This window comes from Tachypleus tridentatus, chromosome 2 (genome assembly GCF_004210375.1).
Source record: "Tachypleus tridentatus isolate NWPU-2018 chromosome 2, ASM421037v1, whole genome shotgun sequence".
Taxonomy (NCBI): Eukaryota; Metazoa; Arthropoda; class Merostomata; order Xiphosura; family Limulidae; genus Tachypleus; species Tachypleus tridentatus.
Genome location: NC_134826.1, coordinates 77,510,034 through 77,529,073, shown reverse-complemented (window position 1 = coordinate 77,529,073; position 19,040 = coordinate 77,510,034). Strand labels below are relative to the sequence as shown.

General features: G+C 32.7%; 1 protein-coding gene across 2 annotated transcripts; it reads right to left on the bottom strand.

Moving 5' to 3' along the window:
• Positions 1 to 455: 455 nt before the first annotated feature.
• LOC143244290 (uncharacterized) lies at positions 456 to 18,119 on the bottom strand. 2 transcript variants are annotated; one of them, XM_076488676.1, is made up of 3 exons: positions 10,183 to 10,581; positions 9,978 to 10,152; positions 456 to 4,107 (listed from the first exon to the last, which is right to left on the bottom strand). In XM_076488676.1, exon 3 carries the CDS (start codon positions 4,074 to 4,076, stop codon positions 900 to 902), a length of 3,177 nt encoding a protein of 1,058 aa, XP_076344791.1. In that variant the 5' UTR covers positions 4,077 to 4,107; positions 9,978 to 10,152; positions 10,183 to 10,581; the 3' UTR covers positions 456 to 899. The 2 variants fall into 2 exon arrangements, with proteins under 2 accessions (XP_076344791.1, XP_076344792.1); XM_076488677.1 differs by lacking the exons at positions 9,978 to 10,152; positions 10,183 to 10,581 and adding an exon at positions 18,097 to 18,119.
• Positions 18,120 to 19,040: the final 921 nt, after the last annotated feature.

The window sequence follows — 19,040 nt, the reverse complement described above, 5'->3', positions numbered from 1 at the left end:
CACCTTATACCAATTAATATTCAGTTAGATTATTGTGTAAGTTATTTATTATTATTTGTCTTTCACTATATAACGTATTTTACTTTTCGCTTTCATGTTCAAGAGGAAATATACTTAGGCAAATGTCAATAATAATATTACCGGTAAAAATGTAAGTCAGTGTCCTTTCGGTTTCTTTTCACCCAATTTAAAAGTAATTTAAGACTGACTTTTTGCATAACCTTCCTGAAATAGTATTTATTTGGTTTTCCTTTAAATATCCAATTTCTCATACTTTATTACTATAACCAGCCTAGCCTGTCACAAACTGTTCCAGTAACAATCGATTTGATAATTTTGTTGGGTAAATGTTTTGTGCACAGTAACACCAAATCGGACCCCATAGGATGTGAAATACCAAATTTATTCACTTGTTAAATTATTCACACGTTAAATTTGCAAGTGAAAGAAAAACGTTAGTATATGATATGTCTTTATTATGTCAATATATGTGCACTTACAACGTGAACTGGAAGACGGTTCAAAATAAGAACATTTAACTTTGAGACGGTTAATTTAATATCGATTCACATGATAACTCATGAAGGACACTGCAGACGTTATAAATATACGTACATATATGAACAACAGAAAACTCTAAATAATCACGTGTACAAGAAGTATTTTTTAATGGCAGTATAAACCGTTACGGTATCAATAAAATATCTTAAACTTTTAAAAACTGGTGTAATTACATATTTTCTTTTTAAACATACATTATTCAACAAATTCTAAAAGAATTATTTTTAGCTTACATTTGCTTGAACTATACATAAATGTTTGACAGGTTTATATGTTGTGGGATACATTTCACAACAGTGAAGTACATCTTACACCTGCTAATAGATCATCACTTCGTTTTATATTGAAGTCTGCAGCATTTGTGCTTTCTTTGTGCTCTCCTCTGAATCTTTGCTTTTAGATCTACCAGATACAAAAGTGTTTCGTTTAATCTTTTTTCTATTATCATTATATTTTTCTATTGAATTCTCTCCAGTTTTTAAAATTAAAGATGGTGACTGATTAGAATAAAACCTTTCATTCTTAATAGTTTGCACTGATGTCCGGTGAGGCATGGCGTACCTTAACTTTTCCCAAAACCAACGTTCTTTCCATAAAAGGTATGTCTTTGTAGATAAAAGGTACTGAAGATCTTTATCAAGGGAATCCTTAGGTGGTAGATTATTTATAACAACAACAATAAGGCGATTTACTTTGTCTTCTAATGTTTGGTAATGAGCTGCATGAAATTCAATATGAAACCACGCGCTTTCTACGAAATCTTTGGAAAGGATTAATATAATCCTTTTGCTGTTTTGGATCGAGTAAATAATGTTGGAGCTAATAGCATTACCAGCCAACCAGTCACGATCATGAATACACAGTTTGAAGTATGGTTCCTTTGTTTCCAATTCTTTCAAAATATTCACAGCAATTTCACTGTCTGAGCTGCAATACGAAATGAACGCATCATACAGCTTGTTTTCTTCTAGTTCATCGCGAGTAAAGAAAGACGTGAAAACTTCAAAAAAGTGAACATAAAAGTAGGCAATGACCGTCTGCTTATTGCGATAATAAAGTACTGAGATAGTTAACAATAACAGTGCCAATACCACGCATATTATTATAACAGTTATTAACATATTTTTTTGTGACCAGTCGTTGTTTGGACACAAAACATTATCTGGTGTTTCAACAAGCGGGATTTTTTTTAATGTTCCATTTAATGTTACTGGCGCAAAGCAGTAAATATCGTCGATATCTGTAATGTTCTGCAAATGTTCGGTAAGCCATGATTTAAACTCTAATGTTTGACAGTCGCAATTCCATGGATTATTTCCAAGACGAAATGCAAAATTCGATAACTTATCAACTTTTTTAATCATGTCTATTGAAACTTCATTTAGATAATTTTCTCTCAAAGACATCACTTCGAGTTTTGGAGGAAAATTCCATTTTTCGATTGAAGATATGAGATTGTTGTCCAGATATAATTCTGTGAGGGTTTGGTGTACTTCAGATGAGAGTTCACTGAGTGATGTGAGACTATTATTCTCAAAATGTAAAACAGATGTATTCTCCGGAAAAAGAAGAGGCAGCTTATCCTCATATAGACCACTACAGTTCACTATCATTTTGTTATCAGAAGCTCTGAGAAAACAACTGCACAACGTTGGACAATTACTTTCTACAACGCACGTAAATTCTGCTCTTGGAATACTGGTTATAGGTTTTTTTGCCAGTTTTGGTGGGCCGCTACAAACCAATTCATTTGAACCATGGAAGTTTGCGGTATAGTCACAGTCGTGAAAACTATTTGTCAAATGATCAGCAAAATCCAACATACAACAATCACACTGAAATAGATTTTTCTGGAGAAAGAATACCCGAGATCCTGAAAAATGCTCAATTGAGGAGGAAAGTGTTGTATTATTTTTATAACATCTTTGTATATTAGACACCGAAACCGTTCTAATTTGATTACCTTGAAGAAAGATACGTACATCATAAGAAGCTAGAAGTGGGATCTCAAGATGTGAAATTTGGTTGTATTTCAGATTTATTAATGTTACGTTTGTTGCCGCCACCATGCTAACATCAGGAAACGTTGTTAGATTGTTTTTTGACAAGTCAATTATCTTCAGATTTATTACATTATCTAAATAATTATATTTCTCCAATGTTGTGATCTGATTGCCTGTAAGAATTAAAGTCTTCAAGTTCTTCAACATTTTGAAGACAGTTTCATTAATATATTTGATATAATTGTATCCGAGATTGATTTCCTGTACACTCACCAGCATGTCAAATATTCCTGGTTTCAGTTTTTGTATATCGTTTTTAAATAAATTAAGCTTTATAAGATTGAATTGTTTTTCAAATAATCCAACAGGTAACGAGATTAGGTCGTTAAACATCATTTGAAGATTACGTAAATTTGAATTGTTCTGAAATGTGCCAATGGGCAAATAAGTTAACCTGTTGTTTCGCATTTTTATCTCAACTAAACTGGATACTTGAGAGAAGAACGAAACATTTATTCTTGTTATGTTACAGTCATTGATTGACAGGTTCTTTAGATTTATCAATCTCTCTAATAGACCATCAGGAAAGTGTTTAAAGCTTGGATTACCACTGAGCTTCAACTCTTCAAGAGCCGAATTTTCTCGAAAGAGTCCAGCTGATAAAGTTTTAAATTCATTATTAGCTAAACCTAATCTTCTAAGTTTGGAAAGATCTGAGAAGATATTTTCTGGTAATTCAGTAAAACGATTTCCAGATAATTCCAATACTTCCAATGAGTTAAGGTTGTTGAATATATTATTAGGTAGAAAACTGAGCTGGTTATTGTACAAGTATAAACGTTTAAGTTTGGAAAGATTACTGAAAAGGTATTTTGGAAGGCGAGTTAACTTGTTGGACCCTAGATCCAAGTTTTCTAAATTACTTAAAGGTTGAAAAATGTCTTCAGGCAGAGTTTTAAATTGATTATTAGAAATCTGAAGAGACTTGATGTTTATAAGGTTCTGAAAAATGCCTTCTGGTAGAAATGAAATTTCATTCCAAGAGAGATTCAAGCTTTCTAACGATGTTAGATTTTTAAAAAGTGAGACAAACACTGAACCTCTTGTTCTTCTTTCGAATATCAGTTTTTTCACTGTCAACCCATGAAAGAGATCTTTGAAGCTTATATTTGGTAACGGACACATCACAAAAATTAAGTAATCAATTTCTGCTACATCAAGCTCGCTAAACATCGCAAACTTGTAAGGAGCCGAGCCATAACATTCAACCTTCAGATATTTGTATAACGAGTATTCGATCCTATAATTATATTCGATGTTTTGACGAAAGTGTATATATTTTGAAACTTTGGCTGGTAAACAAATCAAGTAATGTGCATTGGCAGTTTCACCACATAATACAGAACTGCAGTTGTTATCATAGTCCTTTCGACAAATAAATTCATGCGACGTAGGTATAACTGTTAGAAAAATGATGTGGAAAAAGCAAAAAAGAACTTGCTTTTCAAACATAGCAAAAAGTCAAATATCTTCCAGCAAAATCCTAAGAAATTAAAATAAAAATACATTTTAAATATTTTATTATCAAGAAGTAAAATATTATAAACATTTTTAATATAAGTTCTGATATATACAATACACTAATGAAAAATCTAGCAGTAACGTAGTTAAAATATTCTCTGGTTGACTTTAGAGAAGTTCAGAATATTTCTACAAGTGATTGATGGTTCGTCATGGATAATTCTAGAATTACAAGCTCTTGAAATTTGAAATAAGGTTTAGCAAATAATTAAGGTCTAACAATTTCGTGACATTCTCGAACAGTTAGAAGTTGTTACTTTTCGGGTTTCATATGTTTGAATTACTACACTAAATAACTGAAAATAGTAGTAATTTGTTTAAAACTCGTCTTTCTCTGATAAACAGTAACCTTTGAAACACCAATAATTCTCATATGAACTGAATAGAAAGCTTTCTATTATTAAGAAATGAACAAATCCATATGTTTCGAAAAAGTACAATATTTACCACCATAACTACCATGAGAGTGACAGTGAGTCCTTCATTATAGTTTCAAGATTTTGTAAGTACTAGGTTCGCGATGTCTAGTATTTGTTAAAGAAAAGTAGATGTTGGTATACATAATATGATTATCACCAATATATTTGATACATTGTTGACTAGTATTTATTAACGGATCATATGTGTTGGTAATATGATTATGACCAGTATATCTGGTTAACTATGGTTTTTATCACTGTATAATTACGAACAATATATTTAGTTAACTGTGTATATATTATCTGTTAGTGAACAAAAATTTTATCCATTACGATTATGACCAGTATATATGGTTAACTGTGTCTGGTGTTTGAAAGAGTAAGAATTATACTGATTGATATATGATTATGAATATTTATTTGATTAATTATGTACAGTATTTGTTAGTGGACGAGAAACATTGATATCTTATTATGACTAGCGTATTTAGTTAACTGTATATAGTATTCGTTAGATGATAATTATTAAAATATATCGTTATGACCAATATATTTGTTTAACTGTTTCTGGGAATTGTTGGTGAAAGAAAGATATTGGTATATGTTTATGATCATTCTTTATCTTTTTCGGCTTTTCTTTTAGCAGGGGTCGTCATCCTTCACACGTCTTACCCTCTTCCAATCATCCTTATTCATTGCCAGGTCTTCTGCAATTCTTTTCTTATTCACGTGTTCTTTAATTCCATTTTTCCAACACTTTATTGGTATTTTCTGTCTTGTATTACCAGCTATAAGGAGTTCTAATGTTCCCCTTAATACTTCATCTTTTTTCTTCATTTCGTATGACCAAACCATCTTAGCTTCACCTCTGTGATTTTCTTAGTTTCCTAATTCGTTCTCTTCTCTTTCAGTGGTACTCTCAACAGCCATCTCAGCATTCTCGTTTCTATTATTATCGACAAGACTACTTCTTATACATTTAAGTTTTCAGTGTCCTTAGTAACTTTTTTGTCACAGATGACTGTGGCAACTTCCTTCCATTTCCTCCAACACGTCTGGATCTATCTCTCACAGCGTTCTCACTTCCTCATTCATTTTGGATTATAGTTCTTAGGTACCAAAGTACTACCTGTTTCAACAGCTACTGATATACATCTGTAACCTTAATATTCCTCTTTCTACTTCTTCCACTAACAATGACTTCTGTTTTTCTGGCATTCACTTTCAAGCCTCTTATTTCAAATCTTTACTGCTATAACTTAGTTCACGTTTGTTAAACATGCTCGCTTTAAATTGTTAGGACAAGACTGTCAGCAAATTACAGTTCACACTTATGGCACTACTTACTCAAGACATCGATGGGAATGATGAATAGTAGTGGCTTAATGGCTGACACTTGATGCAATCTCACCAGCCTTTTGGGCACTTTTTTTTTCGGAAAGCACCGTTATATTAATTCTCGTGTTACCCTGTCATATACTTTCTCCAAACTTACAAGTGCTCGGTATAACTTCTTGTTTTCTTCAAGGTACTTCTCCCACAATTGTCGCATAATGGAGATTGCGTCTATTATTTTTCTTCCTGGGCAACACAGAAACTGTACTTCATCGATGTCTACAATTTCTTTTATGCTCTATTTGCTGATTTTTCTTTTATTTTTAGAAGATTTTCCATTAGTGTTATTCCTTTATAATATTCACATTCAAAAACATCTTTCTGCTTGCGCGTTGATATCAATATACTCTCTCTCCACCTTGCAGATATCTGCTCTTCGCCACAGATGTTCTTCAAGAAATTACATACACACTCAGTTTCATCATCATCTCCTAAAGTCTTGGTCATCTCGAAGACAATCTTTGATCTCCAGTCTCACCTATTTTAATTTCACTGATTGCTTCTTTCATCTCCACTCTACTAACATCCAGTACTGGGTCTGATATTGGTGGTGTATCTTACAATCCTTCTGCCTCATTTTTGGTGTTGATACTGTTTCCGTTTCAGTTGATATTGTTTATTCGTTCAGCTTCCCTTTTTTGTCCTCAATTATCTTGATTTACTTTGATGTCAGTTTCCTTTGTTTGGCTATTCTGTGTATCTTCTTTACCTCTTGTGATATCTCCATGTTGTTATACCAATTTGTAATTGTTTCATTCTTTGACACTGTTGCCCCCTTTCCTTACCTTTTGTACACTGTTTTTGAATAGTCGTTCTTCTCCATCTGCCAATCTTTAAATATTTTTTCTTTTCCTTGATGGTGTGTTTTATTTTTTCCTCAACCATCATACATTCTTCTGTTTAGATCCTCATCCTTTTGTTTTATTGTACTTTCCAATAACTCTATACTTCTGGCAGTTGTTTGGACTTTCTTCATCTTTCGTTTCACTACCTTTTTATTGATGTTTATTCCACATCTGAATCTCTTTCATTTCTTTCCTCATTTCTTTCTTCTTGTTCCACTTATTCTCCATCTCCATTATCAACACGTTATGTTGTTGTGCCACTGCTTTTCCTGGTATTACCTTTACACCCAACAGTTTTTTCTTATTCCTCTTTTGGACTACGATGTAGCCAAACTGCATCTTACTCTGGTCATTCCTCTTTCTCTTGGAATCTGATGTTTGTCAGAATTAAATCCATATTTTTTGCTATTATTTGCATTTTCTCTCTTTCCACATTTCTTATTCCATAGCCTCTTTCCTCATGTGTCCCTTGAAACCAGTCCACTTTTTCTCCTACAGGTGCATTTAGGTCTGCTCCCACAGTTATCTGTGTATGATGTCTGTGAATGGATGAAACATATTGGAATGTAATTGTGACTAATATATTCAATTAACTGTATCTAGTGTATGTTAATAAAAGAAAGATTTTGGTACATGATTACGACCAATATATTTGATTGTGTATATTATTTGTTAGTGGATGGAAAATATTAGTAACTAGTGACTAATAACTATAAATTATTACTTGTATATTTAATTAACAGTGTCTAGTGTTTTTTGGTGTGTTTTTTTAGTTGGAGAAATATATTGCTATAAAATTAAGATAAACACATTTGGTGTATTTGGTTTACTATGTCTGGTATTTTTTAAAAGACTGTAGGTATTGATAATGTGATTTTGATCAGTATATATGGTTATCTGTGTGTAGTATTTATCAGTGGATGGAAGGTGTAGGTGTATAATTATGCTCGTAATCTTTGGTAAAATGTGTTTAATATTTGGTAATGGATCGTACATTTTAGTATATGATTATTACCACTATGTTTAGTTAACTTCATCTGGCTTTTATTAGTATATAAAAGGTATTGGTGAATGATTACAAGCATCTCTAGTATTTGATGGTGCATAACAAGTGTTGGTATACGACTATGACAAGTGTACTGCGTTACCTTCATCTAGCTAAAACATCAGGGGTTCGATTTCCCTCGATGGGCTCAGTAGATAGCCCGATATGGCTTTGCTATAATAAAACGCATACACAAATACCTTCATCTAATATTACATACTAGGTGGTAGGCGTTTGACCAATATCTAAAGATGCTATCAACATATTTTAATCTTGTGCCTCAAAATGGAGGACATTAAACTGGTACATGTAGATTTATTTCGAAACGAATTCGAGCGATTGCTCTTTCCTAACTGCAAGCATGTTGATAAGGTCCTTATTCTAGACTAGGTTTCACTATAGTTCTCCAAAATTATCTCCAAATCAAGATAAGTTATTGCAGTTTTTAATGAAGTAATTGCAGTTCATTTAATAAAACTCCCTCTTATTGTTTGTTTCATTAAAAACGCTGAAAAATCACATAATTATTAAATTTACTCCAGGTTTTGATCATCACGGCCTTTAGGGCCTGGTGTTCCGCGTGACTACAAGTTTTCTTAAAATTACTTTCATTGGCTGTTTTTAAAACCTAAATTCTGATTAACTCCATGATCTGCACCCTTAACATTTTTGTTAAGCTTAAGGAAACTCATCTTATCTTCACTGTTTCATAAAGAAATTCTAGAGATAAAAGGAGCAAAAAGGTACAATGACAGTGAGATGACGTCTTATCGAATGACATACAGCAAGACAAGAGTTTAAAGCATTTTGCTACCAAAAGTATAAATGTTTTTCAATGATTCTACACTGTACAAAAGAAAATAAAGATATTAAATTAAGCCAAAGAAATATTTTAATTATTCAACACATCTGACGACCATGACCTTCTTTTCCTCCTCTAACAAGCTGTCACTGTTTTGAAAATTTTGTTGTAAGCTATATTTTTAACGTTGTAGAGAGCAAACATCCGCAACAGAATACTAAGGCTCCTCTGTGTTGTTGTTGTTTCTACATGCTTATCCCAGAGCAGCTCATTCAACCATAATAAAATTTAGTGTAAATGTGCAGATACTACAGATGTCTATTGCTATGCTGGTGCAATGCATTCCATACATTGGAAAAGTACATGTTGCTGTGATTGATCAGACATTTTGTCACAGTGACGACCCTGGTAGCAACACGTGACAACAGTAACGCCCCTCCCTATTCAGTACCGTTTGTGAGATATATATATATTATTTACAATCGCCTAATATTACAATGCAGTGAATCTCAACCAGTGTTCCTTATGAGATGCTACGTGTTGTGCGTTTCTCTCTCCCGTCACCCTTGTTAGACAAATCAATTACGTAACTTCCGTCACCTTACGCAACGCTACATTATTTCTTTCGTGTACACTGAAATTTCGTAAGCGGTTTCCTCCTATCGTTAAAACCGATAAAAGCAAAAGAAGGAAAAGGATAAAAACTTTTTTGAAATACCCTATCACATATCGAGATGCATTAACACTAGTTTAAAATACTTTTTTTGTATTGCAATTTCTATAACAAACCCGTACACAGCTGTAACTGCCATGAATAGGAAGTACATTCCTCCAGCATTGACTCTTAACAACGAATAGGCTTAGAAACACTGCCAGGCTGTTACAGCACTAGTGTGGATATAGATCAACCATGTCATAGAATATTTAGTAATATGAACGGAAAATTCTTGTGCGCACGTAAAAATATAAAAATTTTCAGTGCATCTCTGATTCATACATGTCCGAAGGTCCCTACATTAACAAAATTAATAATAAATAATTTAAACAGAATAAGCATCTACTATGCTTCACCATCAGGGGCATCTTCATTCGGGTGATAGCGTTAATACGAGACGTTTCGTTGATTGGTGGCACAACTAATCTTAGAGAAATAGTTTAACTATCGCAGTTAAGACAGATTAAAGAGGGAACAGCTCGACAAATAAATATTCTTATCCACAGCCCTGTTTATAACTACCCTGAGCAAACTCTAAGTGAAATGTTAAAGTATAAGTAATATAAAATTAAATGCTACTACAGCTGTTCCTTATAAAGTAAATAACTTACCCAATAATCAACATGTAGTGAAATCAGTCAGTAAGAATTTTATTTCCCATTTTCATGGTAAAGATGGACATTCGTTAGAATGATGCAATTTTTTGGTGAAAAGTTATGATACGGTCAGTCAAAATATTTAATACATCATGTTTCACAATACTCGATATTTACACTGGCGATACGCCTATTTACACTTTCAACACTGGCGATACGCCAATTTATACATCGTCATGACGTCGAGAAACACTGAATTGGTAACGAAACTTTCTCTGTTTGAAAACAGGCCTTTAAATACTGCTCTTGGACGTAATTAGCTAGAGAAAACGACACTAGTACCATATCCGTCAAAGCTGAAGAGTGCACGAAGCAAGTTGATATACACTTCCGGAGGCTCGTGAGGTTGATGTAACTTTGGAAATTGCCACGGGTGTTAGAACAACACCTACGATTGTTACACAATAACGTGCTATAAACACGTTAAATGTACGATATGTGTATACGAAAATTAAAATTTACACACTTAGTACGAAATGTACTTGAAATGTTCGAGATCACATACCAAGGATCAGGCAGCATTACAACTTTATGTATTTGTTTGCTAATTCTGAGAACCGGAGTCATGAGCTGCTAAACCTCGCGGAAGAACATTTAATGTTAGTAGTCAGATATCAAGATCAATAAGCACAAAGGTACACATTTTAAGAATTTAAGAGTAAGAAAAAAATGAAAAATACATAAAACTGTATCTGGCAGTAAAACATTTTGTGTTATAACAGTGTCACCAGGTTGCTCGGACACAGTAGTGGTTAAAACTCTGTTTACATTAACAAATGAATAACATATATTATGGTATGAACTAGATTAGTTGGTGAGTTATAAACTTTATATAACTGTGTTTGTTCCCAGATGGTTCAGTGGCAAGTCTGTAGGTTTATAATGTTAAAAGTCACTTTCGATAACCGCGATGTGCGGAACTTAAACTATCGATTGTGTAGTTTTGTACTTAAACAAAAATTGTGATCATTTTCAAATAAGAATTAGAGAAAAATTAATGATTATTTATTATCTATTTATTTTAACACTAATTATCTATAAATTTTAGAATTTCATAGTTTATATGTTTAGTTAATTTGTAAATGGTGAAACAAACTCTAAAGAAATATTCAACCACATTTCAGAAAGTCAAAATAGCTGTGACAGGTGGTGCAATAGGTTATGGATTTAAAACTTCTGTATTGTGTCCTACAAAAACTGCGCATAGCACTTGTAATCTTGGGTTTGTCATAAGAATGACGGTCAAATTCTTCTATTTGATTGGAGTATCCAAAGTATTGGCAGGAGTTGCTATTGATTAGCTACCTTTTTTCTAGTCTGTCAGTTCAAAATTAGAGATGACTAGAGTAGATAGCGCTTCTGTAGTTTTGCGCAAGTATCGGAACAAAACAAATCAAATTCAAGTATGATAATAAGGGAGTGTTCATTTTTATATAAACAGTAATGCATATCAGGTCACAACTTTTAGCCATGAAGATATCAAACGCAATAATGAGCCTAAAAGTATGGCAATGTACATTATAGACATTTTGGTTCAGTGCTATATTACTAACAGCTTTGAGCTTTACAACAAATAAATAAATTATTATAAAATAAAGTCACCATACCAACCGTCTAATTCCATTACAAAAGTGAAAAGATACAGAAAGTTAAACAAATTGTAAATAAAAATTTAAAATGCAAAGCAAAATAAAATTCAAATTAGAAATAGTAAACATTATAATAAACGATTTAAATGTTCACATGTTCGAATCTTACATGTCTTGCTGTAGGTGAACGTAGTAGTTGTATTTCACGATCGTTTTCTGGCCTACAACCCTATTTCCTTGATACCCATATCGGTTACTAAGCACACATAAAACCATAATCATCTGATAAGTAGAATGCTCATAAAAATGCAATATCGCTTAAAGTGTTATTTCACATTAGTGACACATTTATACCGCACTGGGCAGAAGGGTTATTAGTTATTTTACTGGGTCCTATCATGAGTGTCTACCAGTCTCACAATAAGTGAAGGACAGAACGCAGATAGCCTATTGTATAGTTTTGTGCTTAACTTTAAGACTAACAAACGTATCGTGAGTGCAATAAAGTTCAGGAACTTGTAGTTAAACACACTTGGTTTCTGGTACAATTCATGATGTGAACAAATAACTAAAGTCTAGTAGAAGTTCACAAATAACTCTTTAGTTATATTTGCGTAGTCAGCGCAAAAAGATTATGTCGTAACACCATCAATAATATTTATGTATAATAAATGCATAATTTGTTTATTTATTTTAACATCAATTATCTATTAATTTTTGAGATTCGTAGTTTATGTGTTCAGGTATTTTATAAATAGCGAAACAAACCGTAAGGAAATATTCAACCACATTGCAAGACGTTAATATAGGTAGGTGGCCTGGCATGGCCAAGCGCGTAAGGCGTGCGACTCGTAATCCGAGGATCGCGGGTTCGCGCCCGCGTCGCGCTAGACATGCTCGCCCTCCCAGCCGTGGGGGCGTATAATGTGACGGTCAATCCCACTATTCGTTGGTAAAAGAGTAGCCCAAGAGTTGGCGGTGGGTGGTGATGACTAGCTGCCTTCCCTCTAGTCTTACACTGCTAAATTAGGGACGGCTTGCACAGATAGCCCTCGAGTAGCTTTGTGCGAAATTCCAAAAACAAACAAAAACTAATATAGGCAGGGTTAAAGAGCTGGTTTGTGATTTACGACACTTGATTCGTGTCCTATAATAGCTACGAAAGAATAAAGTCATTTCTCCGTTTTCATATGTACACGATTTACTGACGCTACAATCATAGCTGCTTGTATGGAACAAATCTTGGAACTGAAACTAACAAAAACTTACCTGAGATTCATAGCAGAATTACGTATACCATTCAACATTGATAATGCTTAATCAAGTCTAGATAATAAGGTTTTATCATCATCGAGTCGTTGTACATTTGTTACTGTGTTAAAATTATAATAAAAATTTTTTCCATTACTCATTCAAGGCATCTCTAAGTCATCAAATTCAAATCAATATTATGATTTATTTCCAACAAAAAAAAATTCAGGTTAAAATAAATCCATTTGTTTTGCACATTATAATATACGGAGTTCTTAGTCTATAAAGTAATATGTTTTCCAGTGGCACAGTAGTATGTTTTAGGACTTAGAATTCTATAAACCAGGTTTTGATACCCGCGGTGAGCAAAGTAGATAGCTTACTGTTGAGCTTTGTGCTTAACTTCAAACAATGCATCTCTTAGTTACCATAAATGCTATGCAAACGCAATAGTATGTTTTAAAATTTTGTTTAGGGCGACAACAAATAAGACCGCCATTAAGAGCATTCAGATTTACTTTATTGACTTCGCATAAAATTGTCAAACCTTCTGTTTCTTTAAATATTTTTTTATTTATATCTTGGGCAAGTTACAATCGATTAACTTAAACTCGACCCTTCACAATGCAGACAACGACACTAGGCCCTTCACAACGCAGACAACGACACTAGGCCCTTCACAATGCAGACAACGACACTAGGCCTTTAACCAAGCTGGCAAGCATGAGCTCGTTTTGTTTCAAATACACTAATATCGCTTCTTCCATCGTAGCAGAGACAAACTTAAGAAACGTTTTTTAAGAATTATTTTAACATATTATATTTACTATAATTTATATATACATTAATATCATGAATCCATAAAAAGGCTTATGCTGTAGGAAACATAAAAATCTAGTTCTACTGGAAAGCAATTGAAACAGTAAAGACTGAAGGGAATTAAATAGTAAAATAAACACTCTAAATAATCTTACATCGTGTTATCATATCTATTAAAAAAAAAAAAAAGAAGCTTATATTTCATTATACACAGAAAAATACACTGAAATGACTGACGGAGGATTCCACAATCAAAGATGAGGATCATGACAATACTGGGAGAATATTATTGGGGTGAGTGGGGGAAGACAACCTTGTTGTGAAAATCCGGTTTCTAGATGTTGATCAAACAACTGAGTTAGTGTCGATTTCTCTGTGTGTAGCGTTATAAAGCTAGGATATCCTGGAAGGCGACCTGGCTGACTTTGTCCTAGATTCGAAGAGTCAAATAGGTTTGTACAAAAAGCAGGAACTAGTTATAAACATTAGGGATCAATTTATATGTTGCTGTAAATGTAGCTGATCGATTATTACATTGGGCTGTATGAGAACATAAGATACTTTTTATCTTATTACTTTAATATTTATTCTCAAACAGTTTGAAAGAATGAAAAAATACCATAAAATATTCTTTCAAACATTTTGTTATTTGAAGTGATAGTTTTCAACTTAAAATTCACAACAATCCTGTGTGCTTTCATAACTTTTAACTGAAAGCACCAGTTATTAAACAAAATAGTGTGATTTTTGTGGTGATTAATTTCACGATTGGAATTAAGATAATTTATAGTTTCTCAAAATAGTTAGTAAACTATTCATCCCAAATAAGTAAATCTAAGACGGTGAACATTACGTACAATGTATCTTAAAATTAACATTGGATATTTGTTTGTTTGTGTGTTTGAATTTCGCACAAAGCTACTTGAGGGCTATCTATGCTAGCCGTTCCTAATTTAGTAGTGTAAGACTAGAGGGAAGGCAGCTAGTCATCACCACTCACCGCCAACTCTTGGGCTACTCTTTTACCAACGAATAGTGGGATTGACCGTCACATTATAACGCCCCCACGGCTGAAAGGGTGAGCATGTTTGGCGCGACGGGGATGCGAACAACATTGGATATTACTTCATGCTTTAAATATGTGGACAAAATTAAACATGTCATTAAAAATCAAGCTCTCAAAACTCCACATTTCTAAACAATGTTCTTACTGTTCTGGATATTCTTTAATATTTTACTTACTGCTTGAATGAATATTTGACATAGGTCCTAATTCTTGATAGAATAAAATGCTATGAAAAGTATCTTTCGAATTATAAACACTATAATATGGCATATAATTTAATAAAGTTCTCTATCAAGCCCCTAGCCAGGAGGGTTCGCAGGTGCGAACGAACCCCCACCCACACATATACTCCCACCGTAATTCCGCTCGCATATTTTTTCTTTCTTCTTTGATAATGGTCAACCATGATATAATTGCTCTTGTAACACTGTGCATACATTCGGAATTAGCATTTTCATATTTTTCAGAAGAAGTGTACAAAAAATGCAGTAATAATAATGGAAAGCCGATTTCTTTTTTCTTCCCTGGGCATTAAAGTTACACATGAAACGAGTTCCACTTTCAACCAAAAAGAACACTCCACTTCCAGACCTGACTACGGCCTTGTCTGTATACAACCATTTACAGTTTTGCAAAGGTAAACAGAATAAAATCTTTTTTGAATAAAATTCAATAATCCTACATTATTAAGCTTTCTTGAGAAACAAGAAGTTATCTTTTTACTGAAACAAAATATCTTGTCTTCGAATCTTACCTTGAGGAACAACCTTTCATAATGTAAGGCAACCTTTACTGCATAAGATATATCTAATGCATATATAAACCTCATTCAAAGACTCTTTCAGAGTCGATAACCTAATCCTTAACAGCCAGTAGCCTCTCAAAAAGAATATATACGTGTATCAAGTGTTACCCGCGTAATGGACTTTAAAATTTCTATTTGTTTCAAAGCAGTGTCTACCGCATAGAATCAAATCTCTGATTTTAACATTGTAAATCCTTAGACTAATTGCTGTCTCATCGGTAAAAAAAAAAAAAAATCCATGTAAATGATCATAGTAATTATGATAAAATGAGAGCTTTTAAATATTTTTCAACTTAATAAACAAAACTTTGTAAAGATATCAAAAATGTTTAACGAAGTAGATAACACGATGTCCGAAATTTATTTCAACTTAGGTAACATACTAATTAAGTCCCCCAGTGACTCAGTAATAAATATTTATATTGTAATTAACGCTACTTCACAAGGGAAAGCTGTTGTTTTTGTTTGTGGCTTAATGGTGTAAATACATTCGACTATTCGTGTTTTGTTGTTGTTTGTTTTTTGGTTTTTTTACAATCAATGAAAAGAATTTGAAATGGAAGGCAAGGGTACAAAATAGAAAACGAAGATAATCAACTTAAAGTAAACTTAATATACGTTTGGACTGAAATAACTACAACAATAAAGGGTCTACATGAGTTAAAGCATGTCTAAAAATCTTGCTTCTACTGGTTGTCATATAGATGATATGAAAATATATTTTCCATTATGACTCAAATATCATACTGCGCGCATACCGATAACTTAATTTACTACAAAATAAACTGATTTATAATAAAATTAAGACATTGTGAGGATTATTTTCTTCCTACGATTGTTCACAAAAACGACTCTCTAATCAATTATTATAGGTTTAATTAAGATTGAAATTCATTAATTAGGATTGACGCAACATCCGTGCCAATAGTGCTCTTGCAAATAACCTCTATATTTTTTCAATCAATTTTTTTAAAAAATGCAAAAAAAAGCCAGAAAAAACCTTATTGTGAGCCAGAAATCATATAATATATTTGATCACAGAGAATGATATTAAATAAAAAGTGAAATTGGTTGGTAGCAAAATTTACGAGTTTTGAAAAACATACTAAAAGATCTATGATAATCTAACCCACAATTAAGTATGTTCTGTATTATATAGACATCAAAACTAACACAGTAGCTCTTATTATAAAATATTAAGTTTTGTATTTCCTTTGAAAATTAAAAACTATATTTCAAGTATTTTGATTGTCAGCAAATTTTCTCAAAAATCGAACTTATATTCCACCTAGTATTTGAAATTATAAGTCTGAAAAACACTGTCACTTAGTTACCCTAGGATGAAATGGATTTTCGAGATTTGATATTAACAAGTAGTGGATTATTCCAAATAATGATCTATGTTGAGAGTATGAAGTTTTTGATAACAAAAATCTCAAATTCGTATGTCCATGTAACTTGTAGTAGATTTTGGAAACATTTCAGCTTTCCCATTAAGTGTGTGTTTAATAATGTATTTATAGTATAGGCTCATCACTTTGATTATATCCTGATAAAGTTTTTCAATATATAATCTGTTTTATTTAATATAAATACGCTGTTTCTTTTACATTATGTAATTATGACAGTATTTTAATTTTTAATAACTTTTTTCATATAATACACGATACCTCCTGCATACATACAAGTAAAACAGAATCCAAATACTCCTGATGGTCAGGTACAACTGAGATATTTTAGAGGACAGGACAACGATTATTATTTTAGATTTTTTAAAAGCAATTTTAGCTATTTTGAAGGATTTTTTAATAACTTAGGACTATGTTTTGAGTGTTTAGAAGTTATTATTTTTTAATTATGCATTTTTGAACCTATTGACCCTTTAACGAGGATAAACCCCGTACATACCTATTGATTTATCAATAAGGAACTAATCTTTAGCTTTGCTTATTCCAGTGTTCCTTTTCTGATTGACATTTAAATCTTTTGATTGGATCACATCTTCTCAGCAAGTATTTGCGAGCCAAAACTTCATGGTGCTAATGTTTCCTACTATTATCAAGAATTCACACTTCTATCTACAGCAAGAGTGTGACAAGGTCCATAATCGACCGTCGTGAGATACATGTATAATGTCAATTTTTGAAACCTTCAGTTTCTACCTCGACACATCGTGTCATTAATGTGCTAGTTTTAATTAAGGTATCGTTTCTATAGTCAGAAGGAGTACCATAGGCCATATAAAACTCTCACTAGCTTGACGTTTGGTATTACAGTCCTGGAAGCCATGAATGAATTTATACTACTACTAATTGTACTGTTATAGGACTTTTACAGACGCCGCACTTTCAATTTAGCTGAATGATATCTAATCACCGTATATTCTATCAATAGGAAGATATATTCTTGTTCATTTCATATTCTCATGAAAAATGGGTGATATTTTTGAAGTATTTGATTTTTTTTTCTGTCCTTAGCGTTTCCATACTTACATCCAATACAAAAAGTAGCACCTTAACAAAAAATACTTTAGTTGTCACTCACCTCAACTGAAGAGAAGTGAATCCAGTTTTCAATAAAAAATCAACCTTTGACTCCTGTCCTTTATGGCCTACACACATGACCCATCCGTACTGACAACTGTTTGCTCTTCAGAAGTTTTTAATTTCTTCTTACATGTTTAGCGTTTGCATTGGTCTTAAACTTGTAGAAAAAGCGACATATACTAATGTCAGAGACTACAAGTATATACGATACCTTCTCCTATTCACAGCACCAGGATTCATAATTTAATTTGACAAAACAAATCAGCATCCTAGAGGACAATAGGTCGAAACGTTGTTCTGTACTTCATTATAATTAAAGTTCTTTCTAATACCCATACCAGTCGTCTTGAGAATACATATTTACTGCAAATGAATTTCTCGTCATCACGAATTATACAGGAGAGATATTCTAGACACAGATTAAACAAGTATTACATATATCAAGGCTTACTTACGCAACTCCATATTCTTATTCTTTCAGAGACCGAACATGACAAAGTATTTAACGTGCTGGACTATGGATTCGAGGTTTCGTGGTTTTCCCCATTAACATCCAAAAACAACTCGTATTCCACAAATGAGTTATAATATTGACGACTATGTTTCACTATTCCATTACAAAAACGACGGTTTGTCAACGTCCATTTCAACAGTCCAATCGCGTGAAAATTCATAGTAATTTGACTCGTATGTCTTCACACAGAATAAAACGAATACACATTTCATATTACAGCTGCTTGATGTGTTTAACGGTTTTCAACAGACATTTTCACGGAAGGAACCTTTGTACGTGTGATTTGTTTCAGTTTTCCAGAAGAAAATTATTTATTGGTTATGTTGTGTAAATTTTCCTGTGACATGTGGATAGTTTTTGCAACTGATATATTTTGTTATTGGATTCGTCCTTGTTAGAAGATACGCTACTTACCAAGTCTGAAGAAT